General features: G+C 45.6%; 1 protein-coding gene across 1 annotated transcript in view; it reads left to right on the top strand.

The window, feature by feature from the left end:
* Positions 1-23,239, top strand: part of LOC308313817 (mucin-5AC-like) — a gene marked incomplete at both ends in the record, with an annotated part of 48,591 nt that overhangs the window by 11,012 nt on the left and 14,340 nt on the right. The window contains 12 exons of the mRNA XM_080761146.1: positions 828-979; positions 2,549-2,658; positions 8,754-8,868; positions 12,790-12,880; positions 13,823-13,929; positions 15,477-15,696; positions 16,795-16,920; positions 17,954-18,071; positions 18,781-18,919; positions 19,550-19,663; positions 20,379-20,448; positions 22,239-22,376. Coding sequence (XP_080617272.1) covers positions 828-979; positions 2,549-2,658; positions 8,754-8,868; positions 12,790-12,880; positions 13,823-13,929; positions 15,477-15,696; positions 16,795-16,920; positions 17,954-18,071; positions 18,781-18,919; positions 19,550-19,663; positions 20,379-20,448; positions 22,239-22,376 — 1,500 coding nt within the window. The remainder of the gene's footprint in view (positions 1-827; positions 980-2,548; positions 2,659-8,753; positions 8,869-12,789; positions 12,881-13,822; positions 13,930-15,476; positions 15,697-16,794; positions 16,921-17,953; positions 18,072-18,780; positions 18,920-19,549; positions 19,664-20,378; positions 20,449-22,238; positions 22,377-23,239) is intronic.

Consider the following 23,239-nt stretch of genomic DNA (forward strand, 5'->3'; position numbering starts at 1 on the left):
GCCCGGTATCCAGAACCACCACAAAAGGCTCTGCTCAGGCTCTGCCTGCAGTGGGCCTAATGAGGCCAACTCCTTTCACCTGGGCCAGGCTCTGCCAGTGGGCCTAATGAGGCCAACTCCTTTGACCTGTGAAATTTCCAGCCTCTATCTCAGCCAATTGAGGCTCAACCAATCAGACTCTGCCAGTGGGCCCGATTGATTGCCAAATACACTTTTCAGTTTGTAGTCTTCACATACAGGCACATACACTCTCCATGTGGGACAACCGGCTGACGGGTGCTATATGACAACGTATATCATTCCCAAGTTGCATCGTTCCCAAGTAGGCTGGTGGCCGACATGCGACGGGGCACGTACAGGTCTAGTTATTATTAATTGGTCCAGGTTCGGGGAGGGTGATATTGGTCATTGCACATACTGTACTCTTTCATAAATAGAGAATCTTTCACTCAATAGGGACTGCTCCTGTCGCAACTTCGCAAGTTGATGCTGATGTCATTATTGTCATATGTCATATCACTAAAACTAAGACGAAAAATGTTCGTCGAGATCCAGTATAAGTCATTTTACACTTGCATGCTGAAAATAGCAGATTCAGGCAGAACCCGACTCTAGGGTGGGCGGCCATCTGCCTCGACCGTGTCGGGGGGGTTGGGGGGATAGAGGGAGAGAGAGAGAGATAGACAGAGAGAAAAGACAGAGAATAGGCAGGTGGGCTCCGTGGAGGGGTCTGGTCCACATCTGGTCCAGGTCGAGCTCTGTGAGGCCGGGTCCAGGTCACACTTCTGGTGTGATATTGTCTGTCTCTGTATCTCTCCCCATCTCAGCGCGCAACGAGAGCCACATTGAGCGAGTGTGCACCACTTGGGGGAACTTCCACTACAAGACGTTCGATGGAGACTTCTTCCAGCTGCCGTCCACGTGCAACCACGTGGTCACGTCCCACTGCAAGAGCTCCTACGAGACCTTCAACATCCAGGTGCGTAAACGAGGAGGCTGCATGGGCGCTGTCAGTGGTGGAAAAGTGCTCAATTGTTTGACTTGAGTGAAAGTATACCAATACTGCAATTTAGAACTACTTTGTTTTTTGTTACATGTAAAAGTACGGAATTGAAAATATACTAAGTAAATATATTAGTAAAAGTACAAAAGTATCGGCATCAAAATGTACTAAAAGTTAAAGTACTCATTGTGCAGAATGTGCCATTTCACAAGTTCAAAATGTGTAGAAAATCTATTATATATATAGCAGATCTACAAGCTCACAATGTGTCGTGTTGCAAGTAACGCATTGTGAGCTTGTAGATCGGCTATTTTCAAATGGCCGAAATGTATAGGGGTTGAAGTGGTTAATGTATGTTTTCTAATCAAAAATAAAATCTCCAAAGTAAACTTTCACTCAATTGGGACTGCTCCTGTCGACAAGTTGATGATGTCATATAATGTCATATCACAAAAACTAACTCGAGATCCAGTATAAGTCATTATATACACTTGGTTGCATGCTGAAAATGGCAGATCTACAAGCTCACAACGCGTCGCAGCGTGACGCGTCGTGAGCTTGTAGATCAAGCTGTCGAATCAGCCATCACGACGGCATCAAGGCCTGACAAAATCAATTTTTTAGTCGACTAAATCAACTGTAGATTTAGTCGACAAAAATCTTATGACATTTAATACTAGACGTAGCACTAAAACATTCCAGGAAATAAAAAACGTCTGGGTTTCCGAGGCTAGTAGACTATATAGACTCTTTCAGTTTCCTATACCGGAGACTCGATCCGCCAGTCATCAAATCATCAGCATCAGATTCAGCTGTCTATAGCAGATATAAACAGTGAACGATGGCGGTCACATTTGAAGGGGTTGACGAACGGGTTGTGATATTGTCTGAGAAGACACCTTATATAGACAGTGTTCTTCCAACATATCTGCAAGCCGTATTATGCCAAAAGTCCACTCATTCACTTCACGTGTAGAAACCAAGACAAATTTTTTAACTTAAAAAAAAAACAATGACATATTGTGGACTAAAATGTATTTTGGCAGGCCTCGATGCCGTCGTAATGGCTCATTTTAAACTTGCTGAAAATAGCTGATCTACAAGCTGCGACGCATTGCAGCGCGACACATTGTGAGCTTGTAGATCTGCTATTTTCATCATGCAACCACGTGTAAAATGACTTATGCTGCATCTCTTGTCCACTATAGTCCCTTCCTAACATTATAGTCGAGTTTGTATTTGCTGACGAAATTGTCGATAATATATTTAGTCTCATAGTTTTAGTCATCATAGCTTATAAGTTTTCATTTAATTTACATTTAGTTTCCGTCAGTGACGAAACCAACTCTCTTCTCTTCTCTTCACCAACACTCTTCTCCTCTCCTCTCCTCTCCTCTCCTCTCCTCTCCTCTCGTCTCGTCTCGTCTCTTCTCTTCTCTTCTCTTCTCTTCTCTTCTCTTCTCTTCTCTTCTCTTCTCTTCTCTTCTCTTCTCTTCTCTTCTCTTCTCTTCTCTTCTCTTCTCTTCTCCCCTCCCCTCTGAGCAGCTGAGGCGCTCCCTGCTGCATGGTCTCCCCACCATCACCAACATCTTCATGAAGCTGGATGGAGCCGTGGTGGAGATCAACAACGGCTCGGTGGCCGTCGAAGGAAAGACGTCAGTTCTCCGTTTTTATTTGTCTCTTTGTTTTGATTTGCTGGTTTTTATTAGACCTTTATTTACTTATATAATTAGGGATTGGAGCTCGTTCATTTCTATTGATAACGATCACCTTATCGATCAGGCTTTTATTTTTTTATATATATAATTTTTATCCCACGATTCTTCAACCCACTTCGTGTCAATTATCTAATGTAATCCTGGGCGCGCTACACACTTCCTCTGCCAAACTGGAGGGGGCAGCGGACTGACCGAGTCCAAGCTGCTTCTTTTCATCTGACAGGGGGGGAGTTTCACAAAACTTAAAGGTGTTATTTTGTTTACCCTGCAGGCAGCGCTGGTTGGCATGAAGGTATCTACTTTTAGACATGTTTGTGCCAGCATGGATGATTAAACGTTTATTTCTTGATCGACCTCTTGCCATGATTGTTTGAACATGACGTCATGGGCCGCTATGCTCGATAACAGGCTTGATAAGCCCAAAGCCTATTGATAACGGGTACTCAATTAGCTTGTTATCAGATTATATAATTTAATAATAATCATGATAATAACCAGTAAGACGCCCTGCTGCGGGCGAGAAGCGGCGAGGTTGCGTGCACGCATCTGTCAGATTAACAATATGGAATGAATTTTGTACTGGCCATATATGGAGCGTGTCTTGAGTGTACAGGGTTTGGTCATGATGTCAGATCAACATAATTATGGATTGTCAGAACAGATCAGCGGGGGCTGAATTTAAGTATTTATTAATGGTACATTTAAAGCACAACTCGATACTAAAACTGTTAACTTTCATCAAAACATTTAGAGACGTACAAAACAGGAAATCATCATAACAGGAGGTAAAAAGGGAAAAAAGGGGTTTGGGGGGGACTCAGATTTTAGCCAGTTTCGAATTCCAGCCGCCTGCAGGAGTCAAGGGATTCACATGTCTTAATGGCTGCTGGTAGGGCGTTCCACATTTTGGTGGCATGAGGAGCGAAATGAATTTAGTCCCTTGTTTGTGCTGAATCTGGGTTGCACGTGGTTCGTTGAACTGCCTCTGGTGTTGTGGGTGTGGACTTTGTTGACATTGAGGAAATGTTTAGACAGGTACTTACTGTTACGGTGCGTGTCAAAGTAGGACCCAAATGCAGGCAACACAGGCAGAGTACTTTGCAAGGGTTTAATGAAGACGAAACAAAAGGCTTACATAAGGTGAAGCAGGCAGGCAAAACCATAAATCCAAAATAGGCAGGTCAAACGGTAAACAAGGAGTAACAAGTAACAAGTCCAAAACAAAGCAGAGGGTCAAACCTGAGGAACACTCAGGCAAAATGTACTGAAAGGCAGGAGTCCGGAAAACACACAAACAAATGGTTATACTCTAGCAAAGAATGAGCAGAATGAGTCCAGTCTTATGGGTGGAGGCTGATGGGGGAAGTTGGCACAGGTGAGTAGTGAGAGGGGACCAAGGGCTGATGAGGCAGTGGGAGACAGGTGTGTGTAGAAGCAAAGGGAGGGGGGAGTGGCCAAAGTGGAAAGATGGACAGGCAGGGAGCCAGACCATAACAGTACCCCCCCCTCAAGGGGCGGATTCCAGACGTCCCACGACCTTGACCAGGAACGAGCAGGGTGGGTGGAGGGGGTCCGGAGGAGGGAGACTGTCATGGCACCAGAGCAAAGGGATCTGTGAGCATTAACCTCAGGCGGACGGCCTGGAGGGTGGGCCAGGAGTGAGCAGGAGACATCTGGTGGGCGGCCTGGGGGTAGAGACGAGACAGAGGAGGCACAGTCTGGAGGGCGGCCAGCATGCCAAGACGAGAGGGTGGAGGAGTCATCTGGAGGACGGCCAGGAGGCCGAGATGAGACAGCAGAGGCATCAGGAGGCCACTCAGACCCCCAAGACTGCACAGGAGAGGGGTCAGGAGAATGACCAGACGGTGCCATCCAGGGGGCCGGCGAGGTCTGCAGGACCGCCCAGGATGAAGATCTTTGGACCAGCGCCGCTGCAGCTGGAGGCGACGCCACAGGGAATGCTGCTGGCTCTAAGGCTGCAGACAGAGTTCTGGGCAGCCTGGGCACTGGGGCGCTGAATTGCGGAGCCTCAGTGGAAGCAAGCTGGAGGTCCTCAGAGAGCTGCAGCGGTGAAACCTCGGAGGAGAGCTGCAGCGGCGAAACCTCGGAGGAGAGCTGCAGCGGCGAAACCTCTGAGGAGAGCTGCAGCGGCGAGGTCTCGGAGGAGAGCTGCAGCGGCGAAACCTCGGAGGAGCGCTGCAGCGGCGAAAACTCAGAGGAGAGCTGCAGCGGCGAGGTGTCGGGGAAGAACTGCAGCGGCGAAGACTGGGAGGCGAGCTGCAGCGGCGAAGACTCAGAGGAGAGCTGCAGCGGCGAAAACTCAGAGGAGAGCTGCAGCGGCGAGGCGTCGGGGAAGAGCTGCAGCGGCGAAGACTGGGAGGCGAGCTGCAGCGGCGAAGACTCGGAGGCGAGCTGCAGCGGCGAAGACTCGGAGGTGAGCTGCAGCGGCGAAGACTCGGAGGAGAGCTGCAGCGGCGAAGACTCGGAGGTGAGCTGCAGCGGCGAAGACTCGGAGGAGAGCTGCAGCGGCGAAGACTCGGAGGTGAGCTGCAGCGGCGAAGACTCGGAGGAGAGCTGCAGCGGCGAAGACTCGGAGGAGGAGAGCTGCAGTGGCGAAGACTCGGAGGTGAGCTGCAGCGGTGAGACCTCGGAGGAGAGCTGCAGCGGTGAAGTCTCGGAGGAAAACTGCAGTGTAAAATCCTCAGAGGAAAGCTGCAGTGTAGGATCCTCAGAGGAGGAGAACTGCAGTGGAGAAGCCCCCGAGGCGAACTGCAGCGGTGAGACCTCGGAGGAGAGCTGCAGCGGAGAAACCTCGGAGGAGAGCAGCAGCGGAGAAACCTCGGAGGAGAGCTGCAGCGGCGAGACCTCGGGGGAGAGCTGCAGCGGCGAGGCCTCGGAGGAGGGCTGCAGTGTAGAATCCTCAGAGGAAAACTGCAGTGTAAAATCCTCAGAGGAAAGCTGCAGTGTGAAATCCTCAGAGGAAAACTGCAGTGTAGACTCCGCAGAGGAAAGCTGCAGTGTAGACTCCGCAGAGGAAAGCTGCAGTGTAGACTCCGCAGAGGAAAGCTGCAGTGTAGGATCCTCCGAGGAGAACTGCAGCGGAGAAGCCCCCGAGGCGAACTGCAGCGGTGAAGCCTCAGAGGAGGCGAGCTGCAGCGGCGAAGCCCCCGAGGTGAGCTGCGCCGGTGAGACCTCAGAGGAGGTGAGCTGCAGCGGTGAGACCTCGGAGGAGAGCTGCAGCGGCGAACACTCGGAGGCGAGCTGCAGCGACGAAGCCTCGGAGGAGAGCTGCAGCGGGGAAGCCTCGGAGGTGAACTGCAGCAGTGAGACCTCGGAGGAGGGAATCTGCAGCGGTGACACCTCAGAGGAGAACTGCAGCGGTGACACCTCAGAGGAGAACTGCAGCGGTGACACCTCAGAGGAGAGCTGCAGCGGTGACACCTCAGAGGAGAGCTGCAGCGGTGACACCTCAGAGGAGAGCTGCAGCGGTGACACCTCAGAGGAGAACTGCAGCAGTGAGACCTCGGAGGAGGGAATCTGCAGCGGTGACACCTCAGAGGAGAACTGCAGCGGTGACACCTCAGAGGAGAACTGCAGCGGTGACACCTCAGAGGAGAACTGCAGCGGTGACACCTCAGAGGAGAACTGCAGCGGTGACACCTCAGAGGAGAGCTGCAGCGGTGACACCTCAGAGGAGAGCTGCAGCGGTGACACCTCAGAGGAGAGCTGCAGCGGTGACACCTCAGAGGAGAACTTCAGCGGTGACACCTCAGAGGAGAACTGCAGCAGTGAGACCTCGGAGGAGAACTGCAGCGGTGACACCTCAGAGGAGAACTGCAGCGGTGACACCTCAGAGGAGAGCTGCAGCGGTGACACCTCAGAGGAGAGCTGCAGCGGCGAGGCCCCAGGGGAGAGCTGCAGCGGCGAAGACTCGGAGGCGAGCTGCGGCGGCGAAGACTCGGAAGCGAGCTGCAGCGGCGAAGACTCGGAGGAGGTGAGCTGCAGCGGCGAGGCCTCGGAGGAGAGCTGCAGTGGAGAAACCTCGGAGGAGAGCTGCAGCGGCGAAGCCTCGGTGGAGAACTGCAGTGTAGAGTCCTCAGAGGAGAGCTGCAGCGGAGAAGCCCCTGAGGTGAACTGCAGCGGTGAAGCCTCGGAGGAGGTGAGCTGCAGCAGTGAGACCTCGGAGGAGGAGAGCTGCAGTGTAGGATTCTCAGAGGAAAACTGCAGCGTAAAATCCTCAGAGGGGAGCTGCAGTGTATAATCCACAGAGGAAAACTGCAGTGTAGAATCCTGGTGGTATAGGGGGCCATGGCGACCACCCCTTCTCCTGGCATTCCCACGGTTCCCCACCCTGTCAGGACAGGCTGGCTGGGCTGGCTTGGTGGCCAGGTGACCCAGGGGGACACCTCCCCGCTTGTTGAAACTACGGGGACCCCCACCTGCCAGGCGGGTGCCATAAAAAGGACCTTGGGCATGCAGTGAATCAACAGGATTGAGGCAGGCAATAGCTGGAGATGGGGGATGGGTGCTAGCAGGCTGGTTGCTAGTCAATTGGGGGCTAGCAGGCCTGGGCTCCCGATGAACAGAAACAGGGTGAGTACGTAGCTGCTTAGGGGGCTTGTGACAGGCAGGCTGAAGGGCCACAAAACCAAGCCTAAGTGACTGCCGAGCTGGCTGGGAAGCAACATGAACAGAACTAGACTGCATAAAGTCTCTGAGTCTTCCTTTGACAATATCAAGGTGGGGAACAAAATGACTCACCCAAGGCCGTTCACTGAACCACTGCTGCTGTGTCGAAATCTCTAATTTAAGTCTTGCATAATGGTCGGGTGTAGAAGACAAGAAGTGAGCAACCACCCGATCAAACTCTGCCACTTTCCTTTGAAAAAGCTGTCGCTCTGCTGGGTTCATTCTGGCTAGAGTATACTGTTACGGTGCGTGTCAAAGTAGGACCCAAATGCAGGCAACACAGGCAGAGTACTTTGCAAGGGTTTAATGAAGACGAAACAAAAGGCTTACATAAGGTGAAGCAGGCAGGCAAAACCATAAATCCAAAATAGGCAGGTCAAACGGTAAACAAGGAGTAACAAGTAACAAGTCCAAAACAAAGCAGAGGGTCAAACCTGAGGAACACTCAGGCAAAATGTACTGAAAGGCAGGAGTCCGGAAAACACACAAACAAATGGTTATACTCTAGCAAAGAATGAGCAGAATGAGTCCAGTCTTATGGGTGGAGGCTGATGGGGGAAGTTGGCACAGGTGAGTAGTGAGAGGGGACCAAGGGCTGATGAGGCAGTGGGAGACAGGTGTGTGTAGAAGCAAAGGGAGGGGGGAGTGGCCAAAGTGGAAAGATGGACAGGCAGGGAGCCAGACCATAACACTTACACCTGTACTTACACCTGTAAACAGGTACTTACACCTGTACTTACACCTGTAAACAGGTACTTACACAGGTACTTACACCTGTAAATAGCTGTCGTGTTTTTGAGGTATCTCGATTTCTGCCATCGTGAATGCATGGGACCCGAATGGAAACAAGTTTTCGGTGCTATCCTTTTGGATAAATGTGCTTTGACTGTATACCATGTAGGCTACTGTTTTGCATTTGTTATTGTCTAATAAAATAATCAATCAATCAATCAAAACAGTAGGCCTACATGTGTCGAAGTGTCCCGAGCAAGACACTTAAACGCAATCACAACAAGTTGTCTCAAGACGCTAGAAAAGAGCAAGCCATTTTGCGACAGCGCTAACAGTGCTAAACTTGACTTTACCTCCAGTTTTTATTTGACAGAATTGCCAGTGTCATAGTTTTTGTAATGATAGCTTAGTTTTCATTTAGTCAACAGACATTTTTCGTCAGTTTTAATCTGCAAAATTAACACTGGTGTGTGTGCGTGTGCGTGCGTGCGCGCGCGCGTGTACGTGTGCGTGTGTGCGTGCGTGCGTGCGTGCGTGCGTGTGTGTGTGTGTGTGTGTGTGTGTGTGTGTGCGTGTGCGCGTGTGCGTGTGTGTGTGTGTGCATGTTGCAGGGTGTCTCTGCCCAGCGCCACATCAGGAGTGAACATCATAGGAAGCCCCTCCTCCATCATCGTGGAAGCCAAGCTGGGACTGAGAATGATCTGGAACAGGGACGACTCCTTCGATGTGCGTATCGTATCGCTGCACATTTAACATCTTTATTTGCATTCAACATTTAACAAAATATTCTTCAACACTAGCGCACTGACTGAGCAGAATTTAACCATTGCCTTATGCTCTTGGGCCTCACTCACACCTAATTAAGACACACGCAAGACACACTCGTGTCCTGTGTCTTCTGTGTGTCATGGCCGCCTCGATGCATTTCCAATGGGAGTCACATGGTTTGAAGACACAACCTTGTTGCATGGGGGGGGGGGGGGGGGGCAGAAGACAACAGTATTCCAACCGTGTGACTCCCATTGGAAATGCATTGAGGCGGCCATGACACACAGAACACACAAGTAAGTGTGTCCTATAGGTGTGAGTGAGGCCTTAGCCTGGGCATTCCTGCAATCGGCAAGGGGAGCTCTTACAACTGATTCAGGGTCAGGGACATTAACTTCCTAGGCTTCCAAATAGGAACACAAGCAGTTTACAGAGCTGTATACTAGTATCCTTATAGACGTGGCAATGGCAATGCAGTTCTCAAACTTTTTCGTGTGAAGGGACATTTTAACAACATATTGTATACAAACAAACACGCAGTGTGGCACTTATAGCGACACGCTGTGAGCTTGTATGTCTGCTATTTCTTAATAGCCGACGTAAAATACGGATGATTAACAACCCCTGGGGGTCCCTGGAGCCAACACCTTGAGAACCACTTCCTTAAGGGTCCATGTGTTCAATGAAAACTGTTTTGACTGCATGTACAGTATTTTAGTAGTTGTGTCAAACGCAAAAAATCTGTCTTCTCAAGACGTTTTCTATAGACATCGTCTTAAACGAGTCGTAAACAAGTTGTTTCCAAACGTAATTTAAGAATTATTATTCAAACTGTTGCTGTTTGAACCGGAGCCACAATAAGAAATGTATTCATAATAATTAATAGTGTGTGTTCATAGATAATTAGATATGGATGTGTAATGAAGTCATTAGCGTAAATATGATATGTGTGTTTGAATGTTGATATGCGGCCACCCAGCCACCATGGGATCTAATCGAACAAACACGAGTGGGTGACTCAACAGGACCTGTGCTGTGTAACCAGGCGTTCCTGTGTGTGTGTGTGTGTGTGTGTGTGTGTGTGTGTGTGTGTGTGTGTGTGTGTGTGTGTGTGTGTGTGTGTGTGTGTGTGTGTGTGCGTGCGTGCATGCATGGGTGCATTACTGTACTAGGGCATAGCAGTGGTGGCCATTTTGTGGTGCCACATACAGTATAGAAGCCCCATGCATTTTTCCTCATAGCGAGTTTCCGCAAATATTTGTATACATTATTATTATGTGTAAGTATACTGTGCCACACGCTGCGAGTTTGTACACGCAATATCTTTAAAAATAAATTGAGAGCCGTACTGCCAGTCAATATTCATATATTCTTTGACATCATTTATATGAATATTTTTAGAAATATCTATGGGAGAAATTAATGGGTTTTTCTACCTGTGGCGTCACAAAATGGCTGCCAATGCTGTGCCCTATAGTAGAATTTGAGAGAGAAATTGTTGTAGGCTATATGGGTTAAAACTGTTTTGGAGAGTTAGGTTTACATTGAAGACCAATAATCAGGTTGGGATTAGGGTTATGCCTGATATATATTTTTTAATCATGGGCTTCATTTTCGTGGCCCCTTATCCCTAAACTTCTTTGCCTTTTTTACTATTTTGCAAAACATTTTTGAATAGTTAAAATGGCCAGTCTACAAGCTCACAACGTGACAATGTAGATTGGCTACAGTTGAACTATTCAAAAATAGAAGTTTAGGGATAAGGGGTTTAGCGGTGACGAAAATGGAGAACCCCTTGGTGTCCTGCACTCTACAAGCTCACAACGAGTTGCAGTGTGACACGTCGTGAGCTTGTAGATTAGGGTGGCCAGACGTCCGGTTTCACGCCGGACAGTCCGGTTTTAGACCCACCTGTCCTCCTCCCACCTCAACCTCTGGCCGGACACATAATTGTCCGGTTTTTTGTGATATACAGTGCTTGTGCCATAACTGTCATTTACGTCGTCTGCCTGGGTATTAAAATCTCTGCAGCGCTGCTCAGCTCCGAAGCGAGTGGAGACGTTCGGAGTGTTGCCATGTCCGCTTAATTATAAGCGACTTTGGGCTTGTTATATATAGGCTACTAAGCCTAGTCAGGCTTCTTTTGGGCTTGTTTTCATAGACATGGTTGCTTGGTTCTCTTCCAAAACCTGGCAACACTGCCAGTGGGATGGTCGGTTTGTTACTTTGTTGAGCTCTCACAATCAATTTAGTATAGTTAATGCAGAGATAAATAAACCAAATATGCCGAAATGAAAAACTACATTTAATGAGCAATATGGAGCTCGACATCATAAAGAAAGGGAGGCTAAAGCACTGTGAACATACATATAGGCTACTGGCTTCATTCTATTTCTATGTCCTATACACCGATGACCATAAGACTGTATAAAAAACCCTACAAGAAATAGATTAAACATAAAACATACCGGTATCTAAACATGAAATAAAATAAATTGATTATAAAATGAATGGCCTTTGTGGTACCCTATAGCCTAATTTAAAAAGGTTAATTTAATTAGCAAATATATGTTCTCTGTGGACATAATGCTGGAGAGGATGGTGGTGAAAATCAGGTGCAATAGTAGTAGTAATAATATTAATATCTGGAATCTGGGGGGGGGGGGGGGGGGGTCGGGGGAGCGAGCTCCGCAAAAAGTGTCCTCCTTTCTGAGGTCTTGCAGGTGGCCACCCTATTGTAGATCTGCGCTATTTTCAGCTTTAGCGTTTAAGGGTTAGAAATGGCAACAACAACAACAGCATGCAGAAAATCGCAAATCATAAAGTTGCCAACCTAAACTGTCGATGTCTTCACACGTAGCGTACTACAAGTGTGTGCGTGCGCGCACGGCGCGTGCGTGTGTGTGTGTGTGTGTGTGTGTGTGTGTGTGTGTGTGTGTGTGTGTAGAGTATTTGAGAATATGAAATAGTTGCACAGTGGAACGTTGTACAAATATTGATTGAGGTCCAGAACACACAGCTGTGAGTATCAGTCACCTGGGCCCATGGGAACCACAAGAAAACAGGGAACACAAACCCAGCCTTAAAACCAACAAACTGCTAAAGCTAACAGACGGCTAGACACACACACACACACACACACACACACACACACACACATGCACACACACACACGCTCGCACACGCACACGCACACGTCACACACACAGCCTTAATGGAGATTGATGTGACATTTTGGGAACTGTCTAGTAAAAACAGATTGATACGATTTCTAAATTAGCCTTAATGGAGACTGATGATGTGACATTGTGGATTGGCTTCGTGGAAAGCGGGGTTGATACGATTTGAAATGAAACCTCATAATGAATATATAGCACCGATAGAATATCACAGCCCTGTCCGGGTGTGAACCTTGCATGTCCGAAAGTGTTACTTTTCAGAAAATTACGAAAAAAAAAAGTTCCAATGGAACCAATGTAGAATATGCGACCGTTTCTGACTGAGGCTTTGGTTTAATTTTTAATTTTTTTCATGTCATTATGTAAGCAGGGAATGAATTTCAATTCAAAGGGCTTTACGTTGGCATGGCAGAAATGTTTCAGATGTCAACAATTGTCTGAGATGATGGAATGATGATGTATGATGATGGTCATTCTTAAAGTTTCATGGGCAAAGATGATCAACTTAAAAAATAATAATAATAATAATCAAAATGACCTAGATGTCCATGGATCTGTGTGAAAACAGCTGGATTAAATTAACATAAAATATTATAAAATAATATGCTATTATCCTATTATAAAAATATCCCGATCACTCTTTCTTCTTTTCATTCGTCCTCATAATGTCGTATATAACCATAACTTGTTTGTGTAACAGATTGAGATGGACGAGAAGTACAGGAACGAGACGTGCGGACTGTGTGGAGACTTCAGCGAAGTTCCTCTGTACGACGAGTTCATTAACAACGGTAAGATGGAGCCATGTCGGAAGAAGAACTCACGCTTTATTTAACCCATTTAGATGATTCTACAAATGTCTTCTAAATCTCGACAGTTTTCTGGAAAAAAAAACATTTTTCAGTCGTTCTCAAACATTTTCATGTCAAGGACCCCCAAAAAAATATATAGTAATTGGTCGCCGACCCTCATCTGAAAATAGGGACCAAAGATTTGAGTTAAAAATGTTTGCTCTGAAAGAATATACTCAAAGATTTGCACCAGAAGAGTGCCGCGCTATGAACTTGTAGATCTGCTATTTTTCAATAGCTAAAGCATAACCTATAATGCTTAAAACACCAAACGGTGTTCCCGTCCAGAATGGGTTAAGTAAAAGTATCAGTACTGCAATGTAGTTTTACTCTGTTTAGAAGTAGATCGTTTTTTGTACATAAAGTGGTTTGCAGACTCTGTCATTCCACATCTTTTCAAATAGCCGAAGTATATCTGAGGCTAATTTATGTTAATGTAGGTTAATTGCGAACGCAGTGAGCCTAGCATGAGACCTATAGCAGAACATGTCTGTCTGTCTGTGTGTCACGCTGTAACACCACCCGCCTGCCACCAGAGGGCGCAGCTGTATCACACACAAAAACACACGCGCACGCACAAACTTAACTTTAAAAAAAACGTACCTTAAAGAAAAAACTTAAAAAGGAAAAACCTTAAAAAAAAACACACACACACACACACACACACACACACACACACACACACACACACACACGCACACATACACGCACACATTATACAAAAATACTTAAAAAACGTAACTTAAACGTAACTTTAAAAAAATCTTTAAAAAACACTTAAAAAAACACTTCAAAAAACGGAGAACTTAAAAAAAAAAAAACCTTCAAAAAGTATGTTGTTTGTACAAACATGTAGTTATACTCCTGCCTGTTCCTCTATAGACCAGGTGCTGTCGGTGGAGAGCTACGCCTCACTGTGGAAGGTGGAGGGACCCACGGAGGACTGTGAGGAGCCCGAACTCACTGCTGCTGAGAGCTGTGGAGACGAGGTACATTATACAACCTTATCCCTTAACCCCATTCTGACCTGAGATCAGATTCTAAAAATGTCTTCTAAAATCCTGACAGTTTTCTGAAAAAGCTGTTTCTATGTCAGTTGTTTGTTTTTTTTCCAAAAATAGCAGACCTACAAGCTCGTAGCGCGCCACTCGGTGGCGCGCTACGAGCTTGTAGATCTGCTATTTTTCAATAGCTAAAGCATAACATGACGCTAACACCAAAAGGGGTTCCCGCCCCAAAATGGGTTCATGTTAATCAGTGGTGGGAAAAGTATACTCGATTGTTTTTACTTAAGTAAAAGTATACCAATACTGCAATTTAGAAGTACTTCGTTGCTAGTAAAAGTACGGAATTGAAAATGTACATTGCGTAAAAGTACAAAGGTATATCGGCATCACGATGTACTTAAAGTAGGCCTACTGAAAGTAAAAGTATTCATTGTGCGGAATGTCCCATTTCACAAGTTCAAAATGTGTAGAAAATCTATTGAAAATAGCCGATCTAAGGCCGAAATGTAGAGGGTTGAAGTGGTTAATGTATGTTTTCTGATCAAATTTAAAATCTCCAAAGTAACTATTCAAATAATTGTAGTGGAGTAAAAGTAAAAATATTGATATTGATATATAGCTTTTTCTCTCAGTCAGTTGAATCTTCATAATCCATATGAGTGAGTGAAGCGGCCGGGATGACATGTTTATTTAACAACGGGTATCGCAGCATAGCCGGTATTTCCAGCATTGATCTTCGAGTTCCATCGTTACTGATTCGGTGCTCTATACAGCCGGGAAACCGGTCTATAGTCTATCTATAATCTATCTATAAATGCACCAAGTCTCACATGTCTATACGTACCTGTATCTCCATATATGGAGCTATGGCCTGCTCTGACATCAACAATGACGGTTCTGAAATCTAGCATAGACTCCATAATGTGGGCATGCCTGACAAAGAACTCCAAATAATGGGCATACAATTCAATCCAATTCAATTCAATTCAATTCAATTCAAAGGGCTTTATTGGCATGAGAAAACATATACGTTTACATTGCCAAAGCAGGCACAGACATATAATAACCGTCGAGCGGGGCATGCATTTCCAACTTGCGTCGTTCCACTCGTATACCGCTCTAGAAATACATAATCACGAGTCTTGGTAGAATATACCAGCTCAGTGGCCTTGTGGTTAGAGTGTCCGCCCTGCAGACTGGGACGTTGGGGTTCAATCCCCGGCCGGGTCATACGACCAAAGACTCTAAAACTGGGACCCAGTGCTTCCCTGCTTGACACTCAGCATCAAGGGTTGGAATGGGGGTAAGTAGTAGTCCCTGCGACATACTAGCGTCATGTCCAGGGGGTGTACTTTGTACATCAAGCTGCCTCACGCTACAGAAACAGGAGATAGGCTCCTGCCCCTATATGGGCCTCATGGCTCGGCAAGGCTACTTACTTACTTGGTAGAATATGCTTTGAGATTGATTGATTGATTGATTGATTGATTGATAGATTGATTGACTGGTTCATTCGGTGTTACTCGCAGGACTTCTGCGACCACATCTTCTCCGGCGCTCAGTTCCGTGACTGCGTGGGCCGCGTGGACGTCGGGGCCTTCGCTAAGGCCTGCATGGCCGACCTCTGCCACTGCGACAACAGCAGCGCCTCGGACTCCTCCTGCCTCTGCCGGACCGTCTCGGAGTTCTCCAGGCAGTGTGTCCACGCCGGGGGCCGGCCGCGGCAGTGGAGGACCCCCGAGTTCTGTGGTGAGTATACTATATGTGACCCATTCTGACCTGAGATCAGATTTAAAAAAATAATAATAATGTCTTCTATACATCCTGACAGTTTTCATTCTGACCTGAGATCAGATTCTAAAAAAAATAATGTCTTTAATACATCCTGACAGTTTTCATTCTGACCTGAGATCAGATTCTACAAAAAAATGTCTTCTATACATCCTGACAGTTTTCATTCTGACCTGAGATCAGATTCTAAGAAAAAAAAATGTCTTCTATACATCCTGACAGTTTTCATTCTGACCTGAGATCAGATTCTAAAAAAAGAGAATGTCTTCTATACATCCTGACAGTTTTCATTCTGACCTGAGATCAGATTCTAAAAAAAAAAGTATTTTATACATCCTGAGAGTTTTCATTCTGACCTGAGATCAGATTCTAAAAAAAGAAAATGTCTTCTATACATCCTGACAGTTTTCATTCTGACCTGAGATCAGATTCTAAAAAAACAAGTCTTCTATACATCCTGACAGTTTTCATTCTGACCTGAGATCAGATTCTATGACAAATGTCTTCTGTGTCAGTCGGCAAACACAGGTTTTGCTCCGAGGTGTTTGCTTTTTTATTCAATACACCATAAATATAAGACACAACGTTTTCGGCCGTGAACGGCCTTCATCAGGTGATATAATCGGCAGTAGTATGGGCCAGACTGCATGGGCAGGTGATTCACTATAACACCGATAAGTGACATGACAATGTCACTTATTGGTGTTAGTGAACGAACCGAAACGTTGTGTCTTATTTATGGCGTATTGAATACAAAGCAAACACCTCGGAGCAAACCTGTGTGCGGACTCTCTCCTCTCTTCACTATACTTACCTTAAGTCCAGACAGGAACTGGATGTGCGCTATAGCCACCTATACCTTTTATTCTATGTCAGTCGCTCTTCGACTTTTCAAAAAAATAGCAGACCTATACAAGCTCGTATGCTCACCACTCGGTGGCGCGCTACGAGCTTGTAGATCTGACCTCAGAGCATGCAGGCGTGCATATAGGACTTTGTTGCCTATATTATTTATTTAGGACAAAACATAAAACATCTTGTCTTTTTTTGGAACAGAGAGGAAGTGTCCGTCCAACATGGAGTTCCAGGAGTGTGGGAGTTCCTGTTATGACACGTGCTCAAACCCCCAGGCCAGCGACACCTGTGACAGACACTGCCTGGACGGCTGCTACTGTCCTGCTGGTATGCACGCACACGCACACACACACACACACACACACACACGCACGCACGCACACACACACACACACACACACACACACACACACACACACACACGCACGCACGCACGCACACACACACACACACACACACACACACACACACACACACACACACACACGCACACACACACACACACACACACGCACACACACACACACACACACACACGCGCGCGCACGCACGCACACAGTGGTGTAAAGTAACCAAGTACTTTTACTTAAGTACTGTACTTAAGTACAATTTTGAGGTATTTGTACTTTACTTGAGTACTTTTTTACTTCTACTCCACTACATCTCGGAGCCAAAATGTGTACTTTTTACTCCACTTTCGGGCCATTGGAAAATAGCCGATCTACAAGCTCACAATGCGTCGCGTTGTGTGACGCATTGTGAGCTTGTAGATCTGCTATTTTCAAAATATTTTGTACACATTTTCGAACTTGTGAAATGGGACATTCTGCAATATGAGTATACTTTTGCTTTTAGTACATTTTCAATTCAAGTGCTTTTACTTGTAACGAAGTAGTTCTAGATTGCAGTATTGGTACGTTTACTTAACTAAAACAATTTTTCCACCACTGCACGCATGCATGCACGCACGCACACACACACACACACACACACACACGCACACACACACACACACACACACACACACACACACACACACACACACACACACACACACACACACACACACACACACACACACACACACACACAGGCTACTTACTGTATACATGCAGTACAGTACACTTTCTGGACAGATGCTTCTGTCCTATACTGGTATACAGTAACCTATACATAAATATAAACTGACAGATATATGTAGGGCTATAAAACCTGAATCATATATTATATTTTTGTAATACATAAGATCTCTTAAGAACTTTTCTTTGCAACTCCTTTTTGATTCTACGAGGGATGTTTTTTTTTTTATTATATATAACTTTGTATGTAAATTATTTTTGGGTCATTCTGCCGTCTTCAGGAACGGTGTTGGACGACATCACGCAGAGCGGTTGTGTTCCCGTGGCTCGATGCTCCTGTCGGCACAACGCCAGACTTTATGGCCCTGGGAAATCCTACGCAGACAACTGCAGGACATGGTGAGAGAACACAGCTGTTTCCAAATGCACATATTATATAGGAAGACTTTTAATTATTTATTTATTTGTGTTGCCATTTGTGCCGTTTGGTTTTGCCTCAAAGTCACACTCGCCGTGCCGTGTCGACTGTATAAGTCATTAGGCTCTAATGCAGAGCAGCCATGCTAGTGGCAAGGACTATTTAAAGAGGACGGGAGGCGAAGACCGTATACGGTGGACTCCATGTTTGCTCCCTGGAAGGAAAGAAACATGCGCAGTTGAGACCAAGGAAGCTGAACACGGAAGTGTTGGCTGCATATTATAGCCCATTGCAGCATGTTTCTTTCCTTTCCAGGGAGCAACATGGAGTCTTCGCTTCCCGTCCTCTTATAATAGTCCTTGAGTTCCTTCATAGGTGTTACCAATGATACTATATGAGCTCTGTTCCGGTTTCCAGGGGTTCCCCGCAGCAAAAGTATAGTTCACAATTAGCATAACAATCATTTTAACCTCTTCATCCATTTATATGTGCCCCAAATTGTGAGCCCGGACATGTTGAGTACACCAAGGTTTTATGTATAGAAATGTTGAGTATGTGGGTCCTCCCCAGCATGTATAGAAACTGGTTGAATAGTTCGACTAGCCAATCTCCATTGACACGTTGTGCGCTTGTAGACTGGCCCTTTAGCGGTGACGGAAATGGAGCCCTTTGTGTTGTTGTGTTACACAGTGTCTGTGAGGGAGGACAGTGGAGCTGCAAGGAGGAGAACTGCCCGGCGACCTGCTCTGTGGTGGGAGGAGCTCATATCAACACGTTTGATGGTAAAACCTACACCTTCCATGGAGACTGCTCCTACGTGCTGGCCAAGGTGAGTCTCCTCACGGCACGTCACACACTGTCTTTTCAGTCACGCACGCACGCACGCACGCACGCACGCACGCACGCCTGCGAAAGTATAAGTGTTCATCGTAGGACTCATGGCAGTTTGACTCTCTCACACCATTTAGTTCCTTGTGCTCCTATAAGGATTAGTTATTAGCTAATAGGTGTCACTTTGATTTCTAGCCATGTGGATTTGTAAATAATTTCTCAGGTTTTTTTTTTTGCTCTCTGCAATCAAATTATGCAAAGAGTGTGTGTGTGTGTGTGTGTGTGTGTGTGTGTGTGTGTGTGTGTGTGTGTGTGTGTGTGTGTGTGTGTGTGTGTGTGTGTGTGTGTGTGTGTGTGTGTTGCTGGACTGAATGGCAGCAGATCCTGGAATGTTTGCAGTAAACATGAACGCTCTGAGGAGGAAGGAGGAAGTTCACACACTGAGTCTTAAAACGTTGCACAGTTCACTGTTGGCCCGTGTATGAGAGAAAGTGTCTAGGACTAATTGATTGATTGATTGATTGATTGATTGATTGATTGATTGATTGATTGATCGATTGCACAACTTTGTTTTATTGTGAGGGTGGGGCTTTCTCTCAACCCTGTGTTTGTGTGCGTTGTGTTGCAGGAGTGCGAGGGACAGTCCCAGTTCACCGTGTTGGGAGACCTGGTTAAGTGTGGGATGGGAGAGCATGAGACCTGCCTGCGATCCGTCACCCTGGCCCTGTTCAACAAAACCACTGTGAGAGACACGCGCATGCACGCACGCAGTTACTGTATAGAAGACATATATTATTATACGATACGTTGAACAGAGCCTTAATTAGTATCATTAGTAACACATTTGAAGGATGTATAAGCGGGGACGTGCACACATAGACATCAAAGGGGAGCTTCAGCTCCCGGCCCTTTTACCCCGAAAACAACTGCCCTTTTCCCAGACCACAAATGCAGCATTTATACTACATGGTGAAAGAAACGCAAGTGCCACTCCTTTCCATGCCATACCGGAAGGCAGCGTTCAGGAGAATTGCTTTTTTTTCCCCCGAAGTCTCCTGAACTTGAAGTATTTTTGCGTTGAACACATTTTGTTTAGAAATCCAAGCCGGGAAAAGGAAAAAGGAAAAAAAATAATAATAATGTTGTGCCCATGTGTCACAAGTTCATGTATTGCCCATGTCTTTTTCTGCTTAATAAAAAAAAAATTGAAACACAGAAATCCAAGCCGTATATACACCCCAGAAATAGCTGATCTGTAGATCTGCTATTTTTTTGCATTTTTTGTCCAAAAGTGCCCTCCTTACGGGATTTCAGCCCCTGCTGCGCATATAGACCCACCCCCCCCCTCTCCTCCCACTAGCCTATACAAGCCATGTACAGTATGGGTGGTATACTGTATACAGTGCATACATGCATGAACAACACTGTGTTTCTACCACCGGTTCCACACAATGCAGGTGATGAAGGTCCAGGCAGGAGGACAGGTCTACGTCAACCAGATTCTGTCACATCTCCCACTGTTCACACGTGAGTTTATTATACACGACTATACACACACCGTTCACACTATATATAGATTATACCAGTGAGGGTTGTTGTTGTCCCGGTCGGATCGTATTGGTGATCGGAAATCAGTGCCGAGATCACGTTCATTTTCAAATGATCGGAATCGGATCGGGAGCTAAAGAAAACGTGATCGGAAAACATCCCTATTATCAATATTATATCTCATGTCATGATATTAGACTGGATATTAGTCTGTGATTTGGGATATTGTATACTGTTGTGATAGATATGGCATAAACGTGTTCTATAAATATGAATATCGGATCGGGGGGAAGAAAATCGGTATCGGCAGATGCTCAAAATCAAATCGGAATCGGACCGGGGGCAAAACAAATAAAAACGTCCCAGAGTCGGTCTCAATTAAGTTACACAAATTTAAACTTAACCCATTCTGGGCGGGAACCCCTTTTGGTGTATGAAGCATTAATATGTTATGCTTTAGCTGTTGGAAAAATATCAGATCTACAAGCTATAGCGCGGCACCGAGTGCAGCTCTACGAGCTTGTAGGTCTGCTATTTATTTATTTTTATCTTGAAAATGTGGCGCAAATCTTTATATAATATTATTTCAGAGCGAACGTTTTTTTAACTCAGATGGGGGTCGGCGCGCCAAATGCACATAATTCTGGAGGTCCTTGACGTGACATTTTGAGCACCACTGACATATAGAAACTTAGAAGGTATTTCAGAAAACTGTTAGGATTTAGAAGACACTTTTTTAAAACGTCGACGTCAGGCCTAAACAGTCTCAGCAGGTTTCTGCTCTAGCTATGTTGTCTATATATTAGAGCTGGGACTCGATTAAAAAAAAATCTAATTAATCAGAGGCTTTGTAGTTAATTAATCTAGATTAATCGCATTTTAATCGCATATCAATATTCAACCTGAGAACAGCGAGAAACCTTTTTTTTTTTATGTTTTTTTGTATCCCAGTGAATCAATGAATAGTGACTACAGGATACCACTCATTTTCAACATTTTACTGTCATTAATATACCAGTTGTCGAAATAATAATAAAAAGTCACCCCATTCTGTGTTGCCTAGAACTAGTACATCTCAGTGACATCACAAAGCTGTACTTACTTCATATTGTTACTGTTTTTTGTCAGACCTCCAGTTCTAGGCAACACAAAATGGGGTGACTTTTTTATTATTTCCAGTTTTCAGTAGGCCTACTATAGAAAAGCGCCCAGTGAGAAACGTTCCGCGGTGAAAGAAAAGGTGCGATTAATTTATCTGTAGTTAATCGCGATACATTTTTCTGTAGTTGATCTAAATTAATCGCAATTAGTCCCGGCCCTACTATATATATAACCTGACGCTGCCAGATCCAAAAAGCTTGCTACACAAATTTGTTTCACAGCTTATTTGGATCTGGGATCGCGGAAGCAAATTCGATGACGGGGCTGTTCCTTTTTTTCAAGATACATGGTAGATGATTGGATGGGAGCGTCTGTCTATCACCGTGTGGGCGTGCAAACACAACCAATCATATCGACGTGTCTATATACCGTCACATCCGCATCCCGCCTTTAGCTCACGCTGATTGGTTCGGTACGAAGCAGATCTGACTCAGGGCTCAACTCCGTCAGAGATCCCAGATGAGTGTTGTGTTGGGGAATATGTTTCCGCAATACCGCCCTCATCTGGCAGCGTCAGGTTACTATATATACACGCCAATGACAATTTGAATGGACAGTGACAAAGTGTTGCTCTCTATACTGTCCTCCCCCTCCCCTCCCGGGTGCAGCGGAGCTGAGCGTCTTCCAGCCGTCCTCCTTCTACATATCGATAAAGACCAGGGTGGGTCTGCAGGTTCTGGTGTCACTGACGCCCATCATGCAGGTCTTCATCACCGCCTCGGCACGCCTCCGCGGAACCACCTGCGGTATATATATATATATATATATGTATATGTGTCACACAACTGTCGGGGCTTTCCTATTCCTTTATGTCTGTTAAAATGTCTTCTCTGTAGTAGGGTGTCCTATTCCTTTATGTCTGTTAAAATGTCTTCACTGTGAGGTTTCCGATTCTGTCTGTTAAAATGTCTTCTCCGTAGGGTGTCCTATTCCTTATGTCTGTCAAAATGCCTTCTCTGTAGTAGGGTGTCCTATTCCTTTATGTCTGTTAAAATGTCTTCTCCGTAGGGTGTCCTATTCCTTATGTCTGTTAAAATGTCTTCTCCGTAGGGTGTCCTATTCCTTATGTCTGTTAAAATGTCTTCTCCGTAGGGTGTCCTATTCCTTTATGTCTGTTAAAATGTCTTCACTGTGAGGTTTCCGATTCTGTCTGTTAAAATGTCTTCACTGTGAGGTTTCCGATTCTGTCTGTTAAAATGTCTTCTCCGTAGGGTGTCCTATTCCTTATGTCTGTTAAAATGTCTTCACTGTAAGGTTTCTGATTCTGTCTGTTAAAATGTCTTCTCCGTAGGGTGTCCTATTCCTTTATGTCTGTTAAAATGTCTTCTCCGTAGGGTGTCCTATTCCTTTATGTCTGTTAAAATGTCTTCTCTGTGGGGTGTCCTATTCCTTTATGTCTGTTAAAATGTCTTCTCCGTAGGGTGTCCTATTCCTTTATGTCTGTCAAAATGTCTTCTCTGTAGTAGGGTGTCCTATTCCTTATGTCTGTCAAAATGCCTTCTCTGTAGTAGGGTGTCCTATTCCTTTATGTCTGTTAAAATGTCTTCACTGTGAGGTTTCCGATTCTGTCTGTTAAAATGTCTTCTCCGTAGGGTGTCCTATTCCTTTA

Source organism: Protomyctophum bolini (assembly GCF_963924005.1).
Source record: "Protomyctophum bolini genome assembly, chromosome: 4".
NCBI classification, from domain to species: Eukaryota; Metazoa; Chordata; class Actinopteri; order Myctophiformes; family Myctophidae; genus Protomyctophum; species Protomyctophum bolini.